At 37.8% G+C, this 25699-nt stretch overlaps 1 protein-coding gene across 2 annotated transcripts in view; it reads left to right on the forward strand.

Annotated features, from left to right (window-relative positions):
• LOC128653202 (4-hydroxyphenylpyruvate dioxygenase) overlaps nucleotides 1-25699 on the forward strand; it is a 156076-nt gene that overhangs the window by 76179 nt on the left and 54198 nt on the right. For both annotated transcript variants that reach the window (XM_053706347.1, XM_053706349.1), the window contains one exon: nucleotides 8240-8402. In XM_053706347.1, coding sequence (XP_053562322.1) covers nucleotides 8240-8402 — 163 coding nt within the window. The remainder of the gene's footprint in view (nucleotides 1-8239; nucleotides 8403-25699) is intronic.

The following is a 25699-nucleotide window of genomic DNA, read 5'->3' on the forward strand; positions in this document are numbered from 1 at the left end:
AAAAAATGATAAACGATTTGTAATTGAATCTACCTTTAGAGAAGCTGTAACTTATCAGTACTCTCCTAGTACTGGTAGGATAAATTAACTGATAGCCAACGCTGAGCGACAAATTTAAGAAGTTTAAAGACACAGTACTTGTGGGTGTCTAATAGTATTGCAGCATTTTGCTTTCTAATAATATACTAATAATGTTGTTCAAGTTTCAATTGATTTCCATTGTAATCATAATAGAACCGAACTGGGGGGGGGGGGTGTTAAATTGTGTGTGTGAGCAGCAAGCAGCTCTCTCTTTTTCTTGCTGTTTTTTTATTTTTAAACTTATTAAAATGTATATTTTAATATATCATTAGTCCAGTATATACAGATAGTGTAAAAAAGCAATTTTTTTTTCTGAGCATGTCCACCTCTCTGGGGTATCTGCTCTTATTTGATGAATTTAACTTACTTGCTTAAAGCACTACTACTTATATTAACCCATAGACGCATCTAACAAGGTTGATAAGTAGAAATTCTATTACATATATCAGTTTTCCTTTTTTTCTTTTGATCATTATTCCAGTATATTCAGATAGTGTAAAAAAGCTAATCTTTTTTTTCTGAGCATGTCCACCTCTCTGTAGAATCTGCTCTTATTTATACATTGTGGACTCAGGTGTTTCAATTTAAAATTGTTGAATTTAGTTAAAGGGACACTCAATGAACATTAAACTTTTATTATTCAGATAGAGCATGCTATTTTAAACAACTTTCCAATTTACTTCCATTAACAAAATGTGCACAGTATTTTTATATTTAACCTTTTTGAGTCACCAGCTCCTACTGAGCATGTTCAAGAATAAGTGTGTATGCATTTGTGAATGGCTGATGGCACATGGGACAGAGGGAGTGGAAAAAAACATAACTTTTAAAATTGTCAGAAAAAAAATCTACTACTTATTTGAAGTTCAGACTAAATGCTATTGAATTGTCTTGTTATCTTGCATTTGTTGATTATGCAAATCTACTGTGTTGACTGGTCCTTTTTATAAAACAGAGGTATCTGTTGTGCTTGGACCTGCAGAGGGTTCTCATATGTTATGCTACTTGCTGTTCCAATTTATTTGCTGATTGTATTGCTTTAACATGTTAATATCTATTAATAGAGTCTATATATATATATATATATATATATATATATATATATATATATATATATATATTGAATAAGAGAGTTTAGAAATGCTTTTTGTTTAGTAGCCACTGCTATATGTCTATGAATGCCTTAAGTACTTAGATACTCTAATAATATTTCATGTATAAAATAGTGTGGTTGCTTACTATGGCTTGTTCCCCTCCTTCCTTTCCAGTCTCACTTTGGCTAGTCTTCTTGCCATGTTGTCAGTGAAAGGGATGATATGGCTTAGTTTGTATTCTATATTTTGCCTAAGACAAGATGGAGGGGCTATGTTACAGCTGTTGTGCTAGTTCCTTTTTATAGGGCAGCAGTAACAATACACTTTTATACTTATGAGTCCTTTTTTTAAATTATTATTATTATTATACTGTTGCCTCATAAAAATTATTTTTACTTTGTGGCGGTCTAGCTATCTGCAATTTGAGGACAATTGTCTCTTTTATCTAAATTTGTATTTTTGTAGTTGCTAGATAATAGGGGTATAGCAAACAATTCAACAGTTAAGCACATGTATAAGTACAGCTATATTGATAGATTGTAGATATATGCTATTTCATTTCTTGTTCCTAATGTCCTAAAACCAGTACCACCCCTACATAAAATATATAAGATATAGATAATCTGCTATGTCTAATGTTTAGAATATATCTAGATATGTAAGCTCTGTTCAAATGTTTGCTTTTAAAATACTGTTGGCTAGATTTAGAGTTCTGTGGCCAAAGGGGTGCGTTAGCTACGCGTGCTTTTTTTCCCCCGCACCTTTTAAATACCGCTGGTATTTAGAGTTCACAGAATGGCTGCGTTAGGCTCCAAAAAAGGGAGCGTATAGCTTATTTACCACCACTGCAAATCTCGATACCAGCGGTGCTTACGGACGCGGCCAGCTTCAAAAACGTGCTTGTGCACGATTCCCCCATAGAAAACAATGGGGCAGTTTGAGCTGAAAAAAAAACCTAACACCTGCAAAAAAGCAGCGTTCAGCTCCTAACGCAGCCCCATTGTTTCCTATGGGGAAACACTTCCTAAGTCTGCACCTAACACCCTAACATGTACCCCGAGTCTAAACACCCCTAACCTTACACTTATTAACCTCTAATCTGCCGCCCCCGCTATCGCTGACCCCTGCATATTATTATTAACCCCTATCAGCCAATCGGAATTAAGGTAGGAAAATTCTGATTGGCTGATTCCATCAGATCCGATCAGCCAATCAGATTGAGCTCGCATTCTATTGGCTGATCGGAACAGCCAATAGAATGCGATCTCAATCTGATTGGATCAGAATTTTCCTACCTTAATTCCGATTGGCTGATAGAATCCTATCAGCCAATCGGAATTCGAGGGACGCCATCTTGGATGAAGTCCCTTAAAGGAACCTTCATTCGTCGTTTAGTTGTCGGAAGAAGAGGATGGATCCGCGGTGGAGGTCTTGAAGATCAGCCGGTCGTCATCGGATGGAAGAACATAGAAGATGCGGCTTGGATGAAGATGTTTGCCGGTCCGGATGTCCTCTTCTGCCCGCTTGGATCAAGACTTCAGCCGGAGGATGGATGTCTTCAGCCCCCGCTTGGGCTTGGATCAAGACATCGGAGCCTGGAAGGTGAAGATAAGGTAGGAAGATCTTCAGGGGCTTAGTGTTAGGTTTATTTAAGGGGGGTTTGGGTTAGATTAGGGGTATGTGGGTAGTGGGTTGTAATGTTGGGGGGGGGGGGGTATTGTATGTTTTTTTTCCAGGCAAAAGAGCTGAATTCTTTGAGGCATGCCCCGCAAATGGCCCTTTTAAGGGCTGGTAAGGTAAAAGAGCTTTTCAATTTGTATTTTAGAATAGGGAAGGGCATTTTTTTTATTTTGGGGGGCTTTGTTATTTTATTAGGGGGCTAAGAGTAGGTGTAATTAGTTTAAAATTGTTGTAATATTTTTCTAATGTTTGTAAATATTTTTTTATTTTTTGTAACTTAGTTCTTTTTTATTTTTTGTACTTTAGTTAGTTTATTTCATTGTATTTAATTGTAGGTATTGTATTTAATTAATTTATTGATAGTGTATTAGGTTTAATTGTAACTTAGGTTAGGATTTATTTTACAGGTAATTTTGCAATTATTTTAACTAGGTAGCTATTAAATAGTTATTAACTATTTAATAGCTATTGTACCTAGTTAATATAATTACAAAGTTGCCTGTAAAATAAATATTAATCCTAAAATAGCTACAATATAATTATAATTTATATTGTAGCTATATTAGGGTTTATTTTACAGAAAAGTATTTAGATTTAAATAGGAATAATTTATTTAATAAGAGTTAATTTATTTCGTTAGATTTAAATTATATTTAACTTAGGGGGGGTGTTAGGGTTAGACTTAGCTTTAGGGGTTAATACATTTATTAGAGTAGCGTTAAGATCCGGTCTGCAGATTAGGGGTTAATTATTATAGGTAGGTGGAGGCGACGTTGGGGGCGGCAGATTAGGGGTTAATAAATATAATATAGGGGTCGGCGGTGTTAGGGGCAGCAGATTAGGGGTACATAGGGATAACGCAGGTTGCGGCGGTGTACGGAGCGGCAGATTAGGGGTTAATAATAATATGCAGGGGTCAGCGATAGCGGGGGCGGCAGATTAGGGGTTAATAAATATTATGTAGGTGTCGGCGGTATTAGGGGCAGCAGATTAGGGGTACATAGGGATAACGTAGGTGGCGGCGGTGTGCGGTCGGCAGATTAGGGGTTAAACATTTTTAATAGAGTGGCGGCGATGTGGGGGGACCTCGGTTTAGGGGTACATAGGTAGTTTATGGGTGTTAGTGTACTTTAGAGCACAGTAGTTAAGAGCTTTATAAACCGGCGTTAGCCCAGAAAGCTCTTAACTACTGACTTTTTTCTGCGGCTGGAGTTTTGTCGTTAGATTTCTAACGCTCACTTCAGCCACGACTCTAAATACCAGCATTAGAAAGATCCCATTGAAAAGATAGGATACGCAAATGGCGTAAGGGAATCTACGGTATGGAAAAGTCGCGGATGCAAAGTGAGCGTTAGTACCTCCCCCACTTCCCTCATCCCCCAGTCATTCTGCCAAGGGAACAAGGAACAGTCGGAGAAATATCAGGGTGATAAAAGGTGCCAGAAGAACGAATAAAAAATAATTTAAGGCAACCCACAGAAAAAAAAACGGGCGGGGAGCTGTGGACTCTCCCCGTACAGAAGAAAAGAAAATCATCAGGTAAGCATAATTTATTTTTTTCTTCTTAAAACGGGGAGAGTCCACAGCTGCATTCATTACTTTTGGGAAATCAATACCCAAGCTTAAAGAGGACACTGAATGCAAACGGGCGGGAACAAAAAGGTGGCCTATTCTAATGGCACCACAGCCTGACACAACCCGGATACTCGATAAAAAACTACTTCAACAGAAGCAGGAAGAACAAAAATATGGATAAAGGACAAGGTAACTGCCCATCAATTAGAACCATAACGGTCCCAGTTAGAGATCACTCTAAATTCTGGACTCCCCTGAGCACAAAAACCTCTGAGGAGACAAAAGTCCCACTCTCTAGAAGCACACAAATAAAAACATCTCCATGAACAATGGCAAGGGAAACAACAAACAAACTCCCACACCACATACTCCCTAACTGAAAGAAGGTAAGAATCAGATAAGAAGGTCAGAAAGATCCTCCAGAAACAATCCCCGAAGATGCAAGGACAAAACAGTGATAGAAGCCCCTAGCAGAACTCGAAAAAGAGCGGCTATCAGGCTGCAAAAAGACAAAGTCCTGTAGAAAATACTCTACCGACGGAGGAGAGCAAAGAAAGGAAAAATTCCAGATCACCTCCTACATGGATCCAAAAGGAACCAATGTAAAGCCTTAACCGGTACCGAAGACCCAGAAGGACAAAAGGTAGAACAAGACTACCTTACCATAGACAGTTAACTAGCACAGAGAAACTGAACACCCGTAGGTCAGAAAACCCCCCGGGAGCAGAACAAGAACGGAATAGTAACATCCGTTAACACCACAAATGAAAGCTACAGGCTTCCATCGGATAGGCAGTCAGCCTAAACGTCAAACCATAGTAACTAGCCAACTGAGTAGCTAGCAAACTTGCACCAGGATATTCCTGGAAAGGAACAAGAGAAAAAACACTGAAAGCAGGGCGGACTGTCAATGTCCTAAGCACAAGAGAGATTAAAAAATCCCAGCATCGACAAGGCCCAGAGATCAGATAATGAATCTCCAACCACAAGTTCCTAAGGAAAAGAAGCAGGAAGGAGGCACCGACACCCAGAGAAACTAACTCAGGATCCAGGATACCTATCCTCAATACCCCTCAGAAACCTGAAGGGAGAGTACACTGCAGACAAGAGAAACCCTCGACCCACTGAACTCCTAGAATCAGATGAGGAAAACTACCTCAGGAGGAGCCAACTGGATAGGTGCAGTAGACGAGATCCTTCCAAATTGAAGGAAAACGAAGAAACTCAGGAATATTCCAGTAAAGAAATTCCCAGGAAAAACTTCCTCCATCTCTTCATAAGAGATAAAGAGAACCTTCCCAGTAGGAACAAAGAGATTTCCCCAGGACTGGGAAAAACAAGCCAGCTACTGAACGCCGGACAGATCCAAGACTATTAAAATCTTGAAAACAGAGTAACCAAAATGACAAAAACAAGGACTAGGTTAAAAAAAAAAAAACGGACCCCCAATACCAAGTGTCAGATCAAGACCAAAAACCTTGCAGAGCAACCAGAAAGTTACCTGGAAATTAAATTTGCACCAAAGTTGATGCATGCCATAACCCCATGAGGTCTTGAACTCTGATCTCTCATAAAGTATCCCAGTGGCTGTCCACTCAGCCCCAAAAGGCCTTTAAGTGAAAACCCACAAAGTCCAAAGACAAAGGAAGGACCCAAAAGAGATCAGAACTCCATGATAGAGAGCATATGACAGTCTCTAAAGATCCAGTCTGGATCAACCCTCAGAAAACCTACAGCTCAAGGAATTAATGAATGAACAAGCATCCTAAGACTCCTATCGGTTGACGAAAAGAGAGACTGCCTAACAATCCCCCAGATCCACAACTATATAGGATCAAAAAGGGGATACTGCAAGGACAAAAATGGTCCCTAAGAACCTAGTCTCCGCAACCAGATGATCGCGGAAATGAAAGAAATACATCCTAACAGGATTAAAAGAAAGTAGGCAGGTGAACGCCAAACAGGAATGGAAACACTAACAGGGCCAGCCTGTCAGAGACCTGATTCCCCAAGAGCTCAGAACTGGGATTAAATACACAAACAAAAGACCATCAGGAGTATGATCCACATCCCTCCACACGTCTAGCGCTGTTCGTCATCTAAATTAGAAGACTGAGGATTCGGTGGCAAAGCAAGACTGAAATCCTCGAAAGCCTTCAACACCTGTCTAAGCAGAACACGCAGGCACGTCAGTCTGAATCTAAAGGCAAAACTCATCTCCGGCGGGGCATTTGAAGGCCCCCGACCCTGACGGCTGTACCCCTGAAGCCTCAGAGGGAACAGCTCCCCCAGAGGAAAGACCCATCTCACCTGGCGCCCCACGGATAAGCTCTTCGCTGGCCCTCAGGAAGATGTAAATGCGCCAAAAATATGGCAATGCGCAACCGAGCAGCAACCTCTGGTGGAAATAAACATTATTTGGGACAACTGCCTATGTAGGAACAGAAGATTCCAGGGAACGCACCTCACGGGACACAGAATCCTCAGAGGCGGACAGCTCAGCGGTTTCTAATCTTTCCCCAGAGGGAGAAAAGAGAACTCTATTACAGCATACGGAACATAATTGATTGGGCTGGATTACCTGGGCCTCCATACAATCTAAGCAGGTAACAGAATCTGAATCAGAGAAATCCTCCTCAGAAAAACCAGAATCATCCATAACTTGACCGAACAAATTATGGACAAAAATAACTGGCACCTCACACCCCCAGTGGCTGGGGCACTCACCACCTCCTCTGACCCAGACAAGTAGAGAACAGACCCTCTCCACCGACATTCGGTCAAGAATACGGAAATGGAGAACGAAAACGTGACCACGCCTGGTCACGAGGTGCAACCCACAGGCCAAGGAAAAGCGTGCCAGTCCCATCAAGAACCGCGTAGCTCTAAAAACCTGTATGTTCCGTAAAAGCCATGAGCCCCAACGTCACTACACATAAGCAGACAGAAGCACATAACAAATATGATTAAAGCCCCCCACTGTTCAATAACCCCCCTCAGGAGCTATTAACCCTATATTCCATAAAGATAAAGGAGTCCCACTGAGACCCTGTGTTCTATCATTACATTATATTCCGTGAAAGTAAAATGAAAGATCTTACTGGAATCTATGCCGTGGAACAGTAACATGTTCCTTCAAGTTTGACAGATAGTAGCGTTGCTTCCGACATGGACTTGTGTGAAGAAAGCAGGGAGCGAAACTCATCAACGCTGATTGCTTATGGAGCTGTTAATATGAGTAGGGATGGTTTTCGCAAAAAGACTCTCCCTGCATCTCCGGACACTACACACTACACGGATAAGTAACCAATACATTTTTCTCTATTGATTTATATAAAATATATTAATTTACCCTTTCACAAGGAATAATAACTTATCTCAGTATTTAATATGGCATTGATATGGTCACTTATCCTACTTTTTCTATTAAACAAGATAACAAGTTATTTTCCCTTTAAAACATTTATGTAATATGGGGACTTATTTAATCGTCTGTATCTCCTTTTTCTAGTTCAAATGCTGACTTCAAAGCTAAGAAAATATATATTATTGTAATAAAGTATGGTAAAAAATATATTAATGTTTAAGCCTAGGGGTTGATCACAATCTTTTAGACTTTAATGGTGAATTTTGCAGGAAAATCAGTAGAGAAATATTGTGATTGACTCTAAATAGTTATTGGAGCTTTTTGTCCCCCCCCCCACCATTATTTATATAATTTTTCAAATCAGTGTAAACAATTTTTGTTTTTGTGCATAGTGATTATTTGAAATATATGATTGAATTGTAACTTTTCTATGAATTTCCAGGTATCAAAAGTGCCTACTCTTCCACAGATTCTGGTCTGTAGATGACAAACAGGTTCACACTGAATTCAGTTCATTGCGCTCAATTGTAGTGACAAACTATGAGGAGACAATAAAAATGCCCATAAATGAACCTGCTCCTGGAAAGAAAAAATCTCAGATACAGGTAAAAAAAAATCCAGCTATTCACTGTCTATGCACACACCTTTCTATTGCAGTGTTAACACAAGCTGATCACAATCTGTGCTAAGGTGATTGTGGTCACATTTTAGTACTATATCATGCTACTAGAAAAGTTTTAAAGGTGATACAACTTGATACAGAAGGGTAATCAGGGGGATGGAAAAGGACTTTATTTTTCAGAATATAAGATACATTACACTTTTTTAGGCAAAATGTAAGAAAAAAAGTTCAGATACATTCCAGGCCTTATGTACACATGCACATATATATTACATAAGAAGATACTACTTATAGACCCAGATTACAAACGTTTGCGCACAAGCGTCATCATGTTTTAGTGATAGTTTGCGCACAGGTTAAATTGCATGGAAGTAAACAAGTTGGAAGTAAACGTGATCGCTTGAGCACAGTATCGATTTACGCTAGAATGATTACAGCTTCCTCAGAGCTCTGGTTAACTGTTGCACAAAACACATCAAAAATACATTACAAAGTATTGTTACACTCAAACTAAAACCATCTAATAAAAAATTATTTAAAAAAATATTGCACAAAAAAGTTATAAGGGCTCAAAGATATGAAGGGGCGTATTTATCAAAGCGTCAACTATGTTGCATTCGCCGGCGTCAATACGCTCGCCACAGGTCTACATACGATCTCCTTATTTATAAAAAAACGTCAAAAACATGCGCGTCAAGTATGATGCGAAGAGCATCGGACTGGGGTTAACTAACAGTCATCGATGTTGCGGTTATTCGTGTTTTTCCCAACTTTATTTATACCATTTCATTACTGTCCATGGACAAGCACATTTCTCTAAAGCTAATATTTTATTTTTCAACTGTTAATGTCTAAGAAATAGATTGATTTATACCTCAACAAACAATATCTCATAGAAAGTTGATTTTTATATTGATTTGTTATATGATACTTTCACATAAATTAATGCTTATTTGTATTTCTAGGAGTCATTTTTTTATTTTTTTATTATTATTAATGCTAGAATTTGTACATATATCCTTGCACATACTTGAACTACGGCAGATCAATCTCGCAACAATTACGATGCAGAATTCAAGCGTATTTTCAGTTGATAAAGATGGATATGTATGTAAATACAGTATATATGTGTGTACATATGTATTTATTTTTTTATGTGTATAAATGTTACAGACATATATACATATATAAACACATAAATACATATATATATATATATATATATATATATATATATATATATAGACATATATATAAGTGCATTGGAGCCCTTTGCAGTTAAATAGATGAAAACATGTAAAAGAATATTTATGCAATATTCATACTTAATAAAGTGTTATACTGTGTATTTACTGTAAATATTTGACATTCCAATTTTCTGCACATAGCAGAATATGTTCTATGTATTTATAAATATATATTCCCATATATATCTGTATAAAGCTATACCTATATATAATTATATATATATATATATACGTATATATATATATATATATATATATATATATATATATATATATATAGGTATAGATATAATATTTTACTAAAATACCATCAGATACATGTAGAGATATTTATTTATGAATAAATAGAACATATTCTGTTATTTGAAAAACATTGGAATGTCAAATATTCACATTTTCATGTTGGGTTAGCGCAAATGAGAATATTCGATCATGTTTGCGCAAGAGTGGGGAGTTTTCCCCCTCACCTTTTTTCTGAATGGACTTCTATGGGGGAATACGTGAATGCGCACTCGATATTCTAACCTTGGATTTTGGAGCTCTTTGGGATAGCACACAAGAACGAAAAACAGTTTACTTTTAACTCATAATATGAGAGCAAAAATCTTAATCCTAACGCAATTAACGCTCAAGAGGGAGCTTTAATTTACGCTTCACTCGTAATCTAGCCTATAGTGTCAAAGGATAAAACATTTTCATAAATTACTTTTTATCCTGTGGAATATTGTTTATTAAAGGGACAGTCTACTCCAGAAATTGTATTGTTTTAAAAAAATAGATAATCCCTTTATAACCCATTCCCCAGTTTTGCATAACCAACACTGTTATATTAATATACTTTTTACCTCTGTGATTACCTTGTATCTACGCATCTGTAGACTGTCTCCTTATTTCAGTTATTTTGACAGACTTGCATTTTAGCCAATCAATGCCCCCTCATAAGTAACTCCACGGGCGTGAGCACAATGTTATCTATATGGCACACATGAAATAATGCCCCCTATATGTGAAAAACTGTCAAATGCATTCAGATAAGGGGCAGCCTTCAATGGCTTTGAAATTAGCATATGAGCCTACCTAGGTTTAGCTTTCAACTAAGAATACTAATAGAACAAAACAAATTTGATGATAAAAGTAAATTGGAAAGTTGTTTAAAATTACATGACCTACCTGAATCATGAAAGTTTAATATTTACTAGACTGTACCTTTTATATTAATAATACATTTGTTGCCTCTTACCAAGAGTAAAAACTAGAAGTTATTACATCTATCTGGGAGTGCACAGATTGGTGGGATGTTACTGGTTAATTCAAAATGGCCAAAGGGGGATGCACTGAGACAACATGCACCCCTGAACCATCTAAAAAACAACAACAGACTGAATCCCTTGGCATTAATAGATTTTGCTGTTGAGTAAGCAAGCATCTCTCTGTTTCAAAGGGCCAGTGCTACAATAGAGGCAGACTAGACAACTGCCTAAGGGTGCCCATGCTGGGGGGTGCGCAAATTTAGTGCATTACATAATTTCTTTTTTTTAATGTGTACATTTGTATTTATTTATTTTTTGCTGCTTAACTTGGACTTCATAGTAGGGGACATATGTGGTGGCATAATGGTTAAAATGGGAGGGGACTCCCCTGAAATATAAGGAGGCAGAGAGTACAAGTCGGCTAGAACAGCTGTAAGCATCTGGCTAAAATATTTCACTGCACAGCCCCTGTGCTTTCTGCAAAACTTTAGGAGCCTTCATAAAAGTTGGTGTAGCCAGTAACAACAGTGACACTCGCCTCAACCCACAGCCTATTGGTATTAAGGAGCACTGATAATCCTGAACTCCTCCAACTTTTGATATACTGCAACATATCAGTGCACATTTTCTCCTGCACGATGTTTGGTATATATATATATATATATATATATATATATATATGAAATCTGTCTATTTAATGTCATTATTGCGCAGTGCCACATATCTGTCATCTGTCTACCCTACGTGCATGCCTATACATTAAAGTGTATAGAGGGCCATCATTTTAGTACATCCTATTTCAGTGTATAGATACTTGTCATACTTATTCAGTGCAATGTGTTCATTTACAGTGTATAAATGTGTGAAATAATTTTGCAGCACAGAGTATTCACCAACAGTGTATAGGCACCCATCATCATTATACAGGGCAGTCTGTTCTGCTTTTTTAGTGTATGAACCCCCAACATCATTATGTTCTATTTTATTTAATATATGTGAATGTACAGGGAGTGCAGAATTATTAGGCAAGTTGTATTTTTGAGGATTAATTTTAATATTGAACAACAATCATGTTCTCAATGAACCCAAAAAAACTCATTAATATCAAAGCTGAATAGTTTTGGAAGTAGTTTTTAGTTTGTTTTTAGTTATACCTATTTTAGGGGGATATCTGTGTGTGCAGGTGACTATTACTGTGCATAATTATTAGGCAACTTAACAAAAAACAAATATATACCCATTTCAATTATTTATTTTTACCAGTGAAACCAATATAACATCTCAACATTCACAAATATACATTTCTGACATTCAAAAACAAAACAAAAACAAATCAGTGACCAATATAGCCACCTTTCTTTGCAAGGACACTCAAAAGCCTGCCATCCATGGATTCTGTCAGTGTTTTGATCTGTTCACCATCAACATTGCGAGCAGCAGCAACCACAGCCTCCCAGACACTGTTCAGAGAGATGTACTGTTTTCCCTCCTTGTAAATCTCACATTTGATGATGGACCACAGGTTCTCAATGGGGTTCAGATCAGGTGAACAAGGAGGCCATGTCATTAGATTTTCTTCTTTTATACCCTTTCTTGCCAGCCACGCTGTGGAGTACTTGGACGCGTGTGATGGAGCATTGTCCTGCATGAAAATTATGTTTTTCTTGAAGGATGCAGACTTCTTCCTGTACCACTGCTTGAAGAAGGTGTCTTCCAGAAACTGGCAGTAGGACTGGGAGTTGAGCTTGACTCCATCCTCAACCAGAAAAGGCCCCACAAGCTCATCTTTGATGATGTCAGCCCAAACCAGTACTCCACCTCCACCTTGCTGGCGTCTGAGTCGGACTGGAGCTCTCTGCCCTTTACCAATCCAGCCACGGGCCCATCCATCTGGCCTATCAAGACTCACTCTCATTTCATCTGTCCATAAAACCTTAGAAAAATCAGTCTTGAGATATTTCTTGGCCCAGTCTTGACGTTTCAGCTTGTGTGTCTTGTTCAGTGGTGGTCGTCTTTCAGCCTTTCTTACCTTGGCCATGTCTCTGAATATTGCACACCTTGTGCTTTTGGGCACTCCAGTGATGTTGCAGCTCTGAAATATGGCCAAACTGGTGGCAAGTGGCATCTTGGCAGCTGCACTCTTGACTTTTCTCAGTTAATGGGCAGTTATTTTGCTCCTTGGTTTTTCCACACGCTTCTTGCGACCCTGTTGACTATTTTGAATGAAACGCTTGATTGTTCGATGATCACGCTTCAGAAGCTTTGCAATTTTAAGAGTGCTGCATCCCTCTGCAAGATATCTCACTATTTTTGACTTTTCTGAGCCTGTCAAGTCCTTCTTTTGACCCATTTTGCCAAAGGAAAGGAAGTTGCCTAATAATTATGCACACCTGATATAGGGTGTTGATGTCATTAGACCACACCCCTTCTCATTACAGAGATGCACATCACCTAATATGCTTAATTGGTAGTAGGCTTTCGAGCCTATACAGCTTTGAGTAAGACAACATGCATAAAGAGGATGATGTGGTCAAAATACTCATTTGCCTAATAACTCTGCACTCCCTGTATATGTGAATACATTCATATTTAATTTATATAAATATATATTTATTGTTTTATATTTGAGGATTATTTTTGTGACATAATTAGATAAACTGGGGTAGTTTATGCCTGGCTTGAGAGCGCCTTTCTACCTAACTTCTACTGTATTCTTTCTTTTACTATTTTGGGTATAAAAGTCTATAGGGAATTGGCTATAGGCAGAGCGTGTGCCTGAGCAAATCCATTTGTGTTTTTTTATTAATCACAATCTTATCCTGACTATAGCCAGAACGAAAATATAAATGTCAGGAAACTAAGCAATCTCTTAGTGAAATAAAACTGAATAGCGGAAAAGAAACCTTTCAAAGAACTTTCAGAAATTCCTTAACTAAACTAACCTTTAAGATTTGGAGAATTTTTGGAATTGTGAATGTTAGTGAAAACCATGCTTATCATACCAGGAAAAAAAAAGACTTTCCATATCTTGTGGTAAATATTTCTCTTTACGGAATACCTGTGGGACTGATAAGTCACGATAGAGGGCTCTCACCACAGTTACTCAAATAGTACTTGAAAGTGCATAAAGATATTTAAGTATAACCTTAAAAACACCTAAAACATGTATATAAGAAAATGCTAGTAACTATAAGACCAATATAAAAAAGTCCCAAATAGACCAATGATAATAAAAAAGTCCAACAACAGATGCTGGTCTCCCGAATCCAACTCCTTGCATGGATTTTCCACCACCGGCAACTCTTTCTGTTCAATACCAGCCTTGTATATAATCTAAAAGATGAAGACAATATAACAAAGGCGCCTCAAAGTGTAGTATGCATACGCAGTGAGAAAATTTGTGTCCAAGTAAATATCTCGCTCACTTATGACGAAGCACCAAAGTGCATATGATACAGTATGGGACGTCAGAGCCTTCTAAAACAGCTCACCTCCGGACCTGTCAGCCCATGATATCACTCAGGAAGAGATGACCTTTGTACACCGTATCAAGCAACTGTCAGCAATAATACGACTTTGTCCAACAGAATAAACAACCTTGTGTTAAACTAGCAAGCAGGACCAAGTTGGGCTTGTAAGGTTAAAAATACTTTATTAAAAGCAACACATATCTCAGTTGAATCTGCAGCCATTTCATCAGGCTTATAATACACCATTAAAACCAACCCAATTTAAAACCCAACCAATCATGAACAAATGTGCAGATTACATCAGATGTGACATCATCTAATATGAAAAAAACAATAGAAAAAAATACTAGTTACATAATGAACAGTATAAATCATAACACAATCCATAAGTCTTCATGGAAGAAAGCCCAGACCCAAATAATATAAAATGCCATCCATAGATTGAACTCACATATATGTATGCTTATTGAGCTGTGTCTAAAAAAATAAAGCCTAATGATCGAGACCACATATGCACTATATGCAACCTCCATATAAATACCAAACTGTGCAAATAAATAACATCCATATATGAAAATCCAATAAAATAAAGTGTATTTCATAGAACCATAATGATAAAACACCAACTCCCAACAATCTCACTGTTAGAAAGTATCACTAATGTGCACACCCATCAGGCAAGCCAAATAAATATACAAGTAAATGAGTGGTGTAAAGACTCCACCTCCTCACCTACGTGTGAATGATTGACAGCAGACCCAGCTGTCAAAATGGGCATTCCTTAAAGGGACAGTCTACTCCAGAATTGTTATGGTTTAAAAATATAGATAATCTCTTTATTACCCTTTCCCTAGTTTTGCATAACCAACACAGTTATATTAATAAACTTTTTACCTCTGTGATTACCTTGTATCTAAGCCTCTGCAGACTGCCCCCTTTATTTCAGTTCTTTTGACAGACTTGCCTTTAGCCAATCTATGATAACTCCTAGGTAACTCCATGTGCGTGAGCACAATGTTATCTTTATGGTACACATGAACCCTCTAGCTGTGAAAAACTGTGAAATGCATTCAGATAAAAGGTGCCTTTCAAGGGCTTGGAAATTAGCACATGAGCCTAATTAGGTTTAGCTTTCAACAAAGAATACCAAAGGAACAAAGCAAATTTGATGATAAAAGTAAATTGAGAAGTTGTTTAAAATTGCATGCCCTATCTGAATCATGAAGTTCAATTTCGACTAGACTGTCCCTTTAACCTTTATCCAGCCAACCATAAATTAACAAGTCATATTGTGACTCCACCCCCTTCAGCACTCTCAGGTGTCAATGAAAAAATAAAATAAGACTCTAAAAGGTCATTGAAACCGAGTAAGAGACCAAGGAGGAAGACTTGAAAACTGAATAAGAAAGATCCACATACCAAAATCTGCAAACCAAGATAGACCAATAAGAATTAATGATAAGTGCTCCTATATGATCCGAGCTATAACTCTGGAAGTAGAAAAACTGGAGGAACTGTTAGAGCAACCACAAATTCTGCTTGTGGATCCATAGATCTGGAACAGCATCTGTGAAGTTTGTGGAGTGAATTAGAGGCACGAGGCCTAGTTGGAGAGAACCTATCTCCTCACAATCTGGTAAAAAAAATTCTTATGAAGAGACCAGTCCCCAAGATGAAGAGATAGTCAATTGAGGTAATCCACCTTCTAGTAGCATACGCTTTATCAAGACAAAATCTGAGAAAACCTCTTTCATGCAAAGAAACTGAGAGTTTTCCCTAGATAGATGATAAATACCACAGCTTTTTAAACTTAGAAGATGGAGTAAAAGAAAATTCCCAGATTTATAATTTCAGAAATGGCTTCTGGAACAGGCTTAGCAGACAAAATAAAAATCAAATCAAGTAGTTGGATAGATTTTTCTTCAGTTAGTTTAGTGTCTTTGACACGTAAAGTACTTAAAAACACTAATTTCATCACCTTGCACCAACAAGTACACAATCTGAAGTCCTTATTGATAGATCCCACAGAGCCTTACACCTGTAAGGCGTCCAAACAGATAAGCCAAGGGATTTTATTGTAATACTGCATTCCTACACTTATAAAGTGAGAGTTATGCAGGTCTCTTTACAACATCCTAAACTTCCTGAGAAATTTGCCGGTTGAGGAATATCTTTGCATTAGAAGAAACTGCTCCACATATGAGTCGTTTAAAGCAGCAGCACAAGATCTGAGAGATAGATTATTACTTAGGGGTGACTCACGTAAATCCTTAGCTAGGGAATATCAAAAAGCCCTGAATAAGGATAGGAAAGACTTGCTAAGACCAAAAGAGAAAGTCAAATCTAACCCTATTAGATTTATCTCAACATATTCTCCCTAGAGTGCTCAAATTAAAAATATCTTTGGGAAATATCGGCATATATTAAAGGCAGACGAACAGTTAAAAACCTTGGTTCCTGATAATGCTCTTTACTTTTAGGAGACCTAAAAACATAAGTGACTACCTAACAAGGAGTCACTTTGATAAAAATGCCAAAAAAAACAACTCTCTACAAAGGTTCATCTTAATTTGGTACATGTAAAGTTTGCCAGCATATGGTAAAAAAAGAGACAGTAAAGGATAGGTTCAATAAAATGGTTCATCAACAATTACATTAACTGTAAGAGTACTAAAGTGATCTATTGTATCTACTGTAACTGTAATATTTTCTATGTTGGTATGACAAAAAGGTCACTAGGTACTAGAATTACTGAACATCTAAATAACATCAGAACAGCTAAAAAAAAGATGTAGAGAAAGGTAAAAAAAATCACCAGTGTTGCAAGACACTTTCTGCAACACCATAAAGGTGACACACGAACATTAAAATGCTGGGGGTCTGTAGAAATTGAAACCTGGCATTAGGCAGGGGTGGGGCGATTGTGAAAGTCTGCTGTTTAAACAAGAAACAAAGTGGATCTTTAGGTTGGACTGTGTAATGCCTAAGGGCATGAACGAATCCAACAATTAATAGTTGTTTCTGTAAAGTGTTTAGGTGTAGTAAGCTTTATGCTTACTACACCTAAAGGGATATGAGGGGGAGAGGAAGATATCACATGTTTGACAGTCACTCTTCATAGTGGGACCTAAGACCTTAATGCAAGGAACGATTAGTGTGATACTGGACGTTTCCTTAGGTAATGGGATTTATATTGTGCAGTCCCAATGTCATATTCTAGCCTGTTTTGTTTAAAGGGTACAGATCATGTAGGAATTGTCTATATTACGTGTCTAGAAGTTCAATCCATGTATAATAGTAATGGATATATGACACGTATATAGTGAGAATAATTCTGCGCAAATATCAATCTTATACCCCACACGCTGTAATATGAATTAAAATCTCGTGTTATGTAAACAGTTTACTTGATCGTACATACCCAATGGAATAGCATATCTGATATACACACCCTTTACCTAACCTATCGGATACTAGATGAGAGGCGGAGCATTATGATGCCACCGGATATGATTGGGTGTACGCAGCACACGCATTACTGTATGGTTTTGGGTGAGTCTGTCTGCCCTGTGGAGGATTATACAACTGAATAAGAAAAACACAACGAGAATACACCCTTTTGCTGATGAATCACAGATCCAAAATTTTGGTAGGGGAAGGTTGTATGCAGTGGTCTTGTGTCTGATTGAACTGTGGGTGTTAAGCAGTTATTAAGTACCTTTGGCTGATGAATTTGATGTGCCTATTTTGTTGTCAGTATTTAGTCAATAACTTGTGGATTTTGATCGCCAAAGTTGATGCTGTCCATGCATCGTACAATATTTTTCCAATAAGAAAATTTTTATTATTTTAATTATGAATGCTCTGTTGCCAAAAACGTTTGATTGGGAGTTAATAAATAAGATCATCAACATTGGAACCCTTCTGTGTTAAAGTGAACTTCAGAGCAGCAACGCACTTGTACATAAAGACACATCTGATGATCACAAGAGATAAAGGCCTCTAGTTATCAACGTATCTACTTACCTGCCTTCGCCGGCCCCATACGCCCGCCTAAGCTCGCCTACCATCGCCGCCGCTGACCTGAAAAATCTCGCCAAAGTTATCAATAAAGCTGTCAAAAAGCCGCGCACCAAGTACAGGGCGATGAGCAGCGGACTGTGATAGTTATCACTCATCCGATCTCGCTGCTCTTCGGCTTTTTTACAGCTTTATTGACAATCTGTCACTAAGCACCCACACTAACTATACTGTTCTACCCCCTATACCGGCGCCCCCGGAGACCCCCGCAACTAAATACATTTATTAACCCCTAAACCGCAGCTCCTAGACCCCGCCGCAACTCTTATAAATGTATTAACCCCTAAACCGCCACTCCTGGAGCCCACCGCCACTCTAATAAACTGATTAACCCCTAAACCGCTGCTCCTGGACCCCGCCGCCACCTACATAATACCTATTAACCCCTATTCTGCCCCCCCTATACCGCCGCCACCTATAATAAATTTATTAACCCCTATCCTGTCGATCCCGTACCCCGCCGCAACTAAATAAATTGTTTAACCCCTAAACCGCCGCTCCCGGACCCCGCCGCCACCTATATTAAACGTATTAACCCCTAATCTGCCCCCCCCTACACCGTCGCCACCTATAATAAATTTATTAACCCCTCTCCTGACCCCCCTACACCGCCGCAACTATAAAATTATTAACCCCTAAACCTAAGTCTAACCCTAACCCTAACACCCCCCCTAACTTAAATATTAATTAAATACATCTAAATAAATATTATTCTTATTAACTAAATTAATCCTATTTAAAACTAAATACTTACCTTTAAAATAAACCCTAATATAGCTACAATATAAATAATAATTATATTGTAGCTATTTTAGGATTTATTTTTTTTTACAGGCAAATTTCAATTTATTTTAACTAGGTACAATAGCTATTAAATAGTTAATAACTATTTAATAGCTACCTAGTTAAAATAAAGAGAAATTTACCTGTAAAATAAAAACTAACCTAAGTTACAATTGCATCTAACACTACACTATCATTAAATGAATTATTCCTATTTAAAACTAAATACTTATCTTTAAAATAAACCCTAAGATAGCTACAATGTAATTAATAATTACATTGTAGCTATTTTAGGATTTATATTTATTTTACAGGTAACTTTGTATTTATTTTAGCTAGTTAGAATAGTTATTAAATAGTTATTAACTATTTAATAACTACCTAGCTAAAAGAAACAAAGTTTAAGAAAACAAAATTACCTGTAAAATAAATCCTAACCTAAGTTACAATTAAACCTAATACTACACTATCATTAAATTAATTAAATAAATTACCTACAAATAACTACAATTAAATACAATTAAATAAACTAACTAAAGTACAAAAAATAAAAAAAAACTAAGTTACAAAAAATAAAAAAAAAAGTTACAAACATTTAAAAAATATTACAACAATTTTAAGCTACTTACACCTAATCTAAGCCCCCTAATAAAATAACAAAGCCCCCTGAAATAAAAAATGCCATACCCTATTCTACATTAAATAGTTAACAGCTCTATTACCTTACCAGCCCTTAAAAGGGCCTTTTGCAGGGCATGCCCCAAATAATTCAGCACTTTTGCCTGTAAAAAAAAAATACAACCCCCCCAACATTAAAACCCACCACCCACATACCCCTAATCTAACCCAAACCCCACTTAAATAAACCTAACACTACCCCCCTGAAGATCATCCTACCTTTAGCCGTCTTCAGCCAGCCGACCACCGATGGAACAGAAGAAGACATCCGGAGCGGCAGAAGTCATCATCCAAGGGGCGCTGAAGAAGTCTTCCATCCGATTGAAGTCATCATCCAAGGGGCGCTGAAGAAGTCTTCCATCCGATTGAAGTCATCATCCAAGGGGCGCTGAAGAAGTCTTCCATCCGATTGAAGTCATCATCCAGGCGGCGTCTTCAATCTTCATCCATCCGGAGCGGAGCCATCTTCAGACGAGCCGACGCGGAGCCATCTTCTTCCACCGACGACTGAACGACGGTTTCTTTAAGTGACGTCATCCAAGATGGCGTCCCTCGAATTCCGATTGGCTGATAGGATTCTATCAGCCAATTGGAATTAAGGTAGGAAAAATCTGATTGGCTGATTAAATCAGCCAATCAGATTGAAGTTCAATCGGATTGGCTGATCCAATCAGCCAATCAGATTGAGCTCGCATTCTATTGGCTGATCGGAACAGCCAATAGAATGCAAGCTCAATCTGATTGGCTGATAGAATACTATCAGCCAATCGGAATTCGAGGGACGCCATCTTGGATGATGTCACTTAAAGGAACCATCATTTGTCGTTCAGTCGTCGGTGGAAGAAGATGGCTCTGCGTCGGCTCGTCTGAAGATGGCTCCGCTCCGGATGGATGAAGATTGAAGACGCCGCCTGGATGATGACTTCAATCGGATGGAAGACTTCTTCAGCGCCCCTTGGATGAAGACTTCGGCCGCTGTGGATCTCCTCTTCTGTTCCATCGATGGTCGGCTGGCTGAAGACGGCTAAAGGTAGTATGATCTTCAGGGGGGTAGTGTTAGGTTTATTTAAGGGGGATTTGGGTTAGATTAGGGGTATGTGGGTGGTGGGTTTTAATATTGGGGGGGTTGTATTTTTTTTTTACAGGCAAAAGAGCTGAATTCTTTGGGGCATGCCCCGCAAAAGGCCCTTTTAAGGGCTGGTAAGGTAATAGAGCTGTTAACTATTTAATGTAGAATAGGGTAGGGCATTTTTTTTATTTTGGGGGGCTTTGTTATTTTATTAGGGGGCTTAGATTAGGTGTAAGTAGCTTAAAATTGTTGTAATATTTTTGAAATGTTTGTAACTTATTTTTTATATTTTTTGTAACTTAGTTTTTTTTATTTTTTGTACTTTAGTTTATTTAATTGTATTTAATTGTAGTTATTTGTAGGTAATTTATTTAATTAATTTAATGATAGTGTAGTGTTAGGTTTAATTGTAACTTAGGTTAGGATTTATTTTACAGGTAATTTTGTATTTCTTTTAGCTAGGTAGCTATTAAATAGTTAATAACTATTTAATAACTATTCTAACTAGCTAAAATAAATACAAAGTTACCTGTAAAATAAATATAAATCCTAAAATAGCTACAATGTAATTATTAATTACATTGTAGCTATCTTAGGGTTTATTTTACAGGTATTTAGTTTTAAATAGGAATAATTAATTTAATGATAGTGTAGTGTTAGGTGTAATTGTAACTTAGCTTAGTTTTTATTTTACAGGTAAATTTCTCTTTATTTTAACTAGGTAGCTATTAAATAGTTATTAACTATTTAATAGCTATTGTACCTAGTTAAAATAAATTGAAATGTGCCTGTAAAATAAAAATAAATCCTAAAATAGCTACAATATAATTATTATTTATATTGTAGCTATATTAGGGTTTATTTTAAAGGTAAGTATTTAGTTTTAAATAGGATTAATTTAGTTAATAAAAGTTATAATATTTAGATGTATTTAATTAATATTTAAGTTAGGGGGTGTTAGGGTTAATAATTTTATTATAGTTGTGGCGGTGTAGGGGGGCAGGAGAGGGGTTAATAAATGTATTATAGGTGGCGACGGTGTAGGGGGGGCAGATTAGGGGTTAATAAATATATTATAGGTGGCGACGGTGTAGGGGGGGCAGGATAGGGGTTAATAAATTTATTATAGGTGGCGACGGTGTAGGGGGGGCAGATTAGGGGTTAATACTTTTAATATAGGTATCTCTAACAGACAAGAGACGTTTAAAATTGGTCGCAGCATGCCGGCACCTTCAGTCTCAGTCATTCCCTTCAGTGGCTATGTGCATGGAAGTTTTAGGTCTCATGACTACAGCATCGGACGCGATCCCCTTTGCTCGTTTTCACATGAGACCTCTACAGCTTTGCATGCTGAATCAATGGTGCAGGGATTATACAAAGATATCACAATTAATATCCTTGAATCCCAATGTACAAAACTCTCTGACATGGTGGATAGATCACCATTGTTTGGTTCAAGGGGCTTCTTTTGTTCGGCCAACCTGGACTGTAATCTCAACAGATGCCTTTCAGGTTGGGGAGCTGTTTGGGGATCTCTGACAGCACAAGGGGTTTGGAAATCTCAAGAGGCGAGATTACCAATAAATATTTTAGAACTCCATGCAATTCTCAGGGCTCTTCAGTTTTGGCTTCTGCTAAAGAGAGAACCATTCATTTGTTTTCAGACAGACAATATCACTGTGGCTTATGTCAATCATCAGGGTGGGACTCACAGTCCCCAAGCTATGAAAGAAGTATCTCCGATACTTGCTTGGGCGGAATCCAGCTCCTGTCTAATCTCTGCTGTGCATATCCCAGGTGTAGACAATTGGGAGGCGGATTATCTCAGCCGCCAGGCATTACATCCAGGGGAGTGGTCTCTCCATCCGGATGTGTTTTCTCAGATTGTTCAGATGTGGGGTGTTCCAGAGATAGATCTCATGGCCTCTCATCTAAACAAGAAACTTCCCAGATACCTGTCCAGGTACAGGGATGTTCAGGCGGAAGCAGTGGATGCACTGACACTTCCTTGGTGTTATCATCCTGCTTACATCTTCCCGCCTCTAGTTCTCCTTCCAAGAGTGATCTCCAAAATCATCATGGAACAGTCTTTTGTGTTGCTGGTGGCTCCAGCATGGCCACACAGGTTTTGGTATGCGGATCTGGTTCGGATGTCCAGTGGCCCGCCTTGGCCACTTCCGTTACAGCCGGACCTACTATCTCAAGGTCCGTTTTTCCATCAGGATCTCAAATCATTAAATTTGAAGGTATGGAAATTGAACGCTTAGTTCTACAGGGAGTGCAGAATTATTAGGCAAGTTGTATTTTTGAGGATTAATTTTATTATTGAACAACAACCATGTTCTCAATGAACCCAAAAAACTCATTAATATCAAAGCTGAATAGTTTTGGAAGTAGTTTTTAGTTTGTTTTTAGTTATAGCTATTTTAGGGGGATATCTGTTTGTGCAGGTGACTATTACTGTGTATAATTATTAGGCAACTTAACAAAAAACAAATATATACCCATTTCAATTATTTATTTTTACCAGTGAAACCAATATAACATCTCAACATTCACAAATATACATTTCTGACATTCAAAAACAAAACAAAAACAAATCAGTGACCAATATAGCCACCTTTCTTTGCAAGGACACTCAAAAGCCTGCCATCCATGGATTCTGTCAGTGTTTTGATCTGTTCACCATCAACATTGCGTGCAGCAGCAACCACAGCCTCCCAGACACTGTTCAGAGAGGTGTACTGTTTTCCCTCCTTGTAAATCTCACATTTGATGATGGACCACAGGTTCTCAATGGTGTTCAGATCAGGTGAACAAGGAGGCCATGTCATTAGATTTTCTTCTTTTATACCCTTTCTTGCCAGCCACGCTGTGGAGTACTTGGATGCGTGTGACGGAGCATTGTCCTGCATGAAAATCATGTTTCTTTTATGTAATTAGCAAGAGTCCATGAGCTAGTGACGTATGGGATATACATTCCTACCAGGAGGGGCAAAGTTTCCCAAACCTCAAAATGCCTATAAATACACCCCTCACCACACCCACAAATCAGTTTTACAAACTTTGCCTCCTGTGGAGGTGGTGAAGTAAGTTTGTGCTAGATTCTACGTTGATATGCGCTCCGCAGCAGGTTGGAGCCCGGTTTTCCTCTCAGCGTGCAGTGAATGTCAGAGGGATGTGAAGAGAGTATTGCCTATTTGAATTCAATGATCTCCTTCTACGGGGTCTATTTCATAGGTTCTCTGTTATCGGTTGTAGAGATTCATCTCTTACCTCCCTTTTCAGATCGACGATATACTCTTATATACCATTACGTCTACTGATTCTCGTTTCAGTACTGGTTTGGCTTTCTACTACATGTAGATGAGTGTCCTGGGGTAAGTAAGTCTTATTTTTGTGACACTCTAAGCTATGGTTGGTCACTTTTTATATAAAGTTCTAAATAATTGTGTTTAAACATTTATTTGCCTTGATTCAGGATGTTCAACATTCCTTATTTCAGACAGTCAATTTCATTATATGGGATAATGCATTTGAATAATCATTTTTTTTTTTTCTTTCTCTTACCTTAAAATTTGACTTTTTTTCCTGTGGGCTGTTAGGCTCGCAAGGGCTGAAAATGCTTCATTTTATTGCGTCATTTTTGGCGCAAAAAATTATTTGTTATTTCCGGCGTCGTTCTTGTCACCGGAAGTTGCGTCATTTTTGACGTTTTTGCGCCAAAAGTGTCGGCGTTACCGGATGTGGCGTCATTTTTGGCGCTAAAAAGCATTTAGGCGGCAAATAATGTGGGCGTCTTTTTTGGCGCTAAAAATATGGCCGTCATTATTGTCTCCACATTATTTAAGTCTTACTGTTTATTTGCTTCTGGTTGCTAGAAGCTTGTTCACTGGCATTTTTTCCCATTCCTGAAACTGTCATTTAAGGAATTTGATCAATTTTGCTTTATATGTTGTTTTTTCTATTACATATTGCAAGATGTCTCAGTTGGACCCTGAATCAGAAGATACTTCTGGAAAATCGCTGCCTGATGTTGGATCTACCAAAGTTAAGTGTATTTGCTGTAAACTTGTGGTATCTGTTCCTCCAGCTGTTGTTTGTAATGAATGTCATGACAAACTTGTTAATGCAGATAATATTTCCTTTAGTAATGTTACATTACCTGTTGTTGTTCCATCAACATCTAATACTCAGAGTGTTCCTGTTAACATAAGAGATTTTGTTTCTAAATCCATTAAGAAGGCTATGTCTGTTATTCCTCCTTCTAGTAAACGGAAAAGGTCTTTTAAAACTTCTCATTTTTCAGATGAAGTTTTAAATGAACATCATCATTCTGATTCCGATAATGTTTCCTCTGGTTCAGAGGATTCAGTTTCAGAGGTTGATGCTGATAAATCTTCATATTTATTCAAAATGGAATTTATTCGTTCTTTACTTAAAGAAGTCTTAATTGCATTAGAGATAGAGGAATCTGGTCCTCTTGATACTAAATCTAAACGTTTAAATAAGGTTTTTAAATCTCCTGTAGTTATTCCAGAAGTTTTTCCTGTCCCTGATGCTATTTCTGAAGTAATTTCCAGGGAATGGAATAATTTGGGTAATTCATTCACTCCTTCTAAACGTTTTAAGCAATTATATCCTGTGCCATCTGACAGATTAGAGTTTTGGGACAAAATCCCTAAGGTTGATGGGGCTATCTC

Source organism: Bombina bombina, chromosome 3 (assembly GCF_027579735.1).
Source record: "Bombina bombina isolate aBomBom1 chromosome 3, aBomBom1.pri, whole genome shotgun sequence".
Lineage (NCBI taxonomy): Eukaryota > Metazoa > Chordata > Amphibia > Anura > Bombinatoridae > Bombina > Bombina bombina.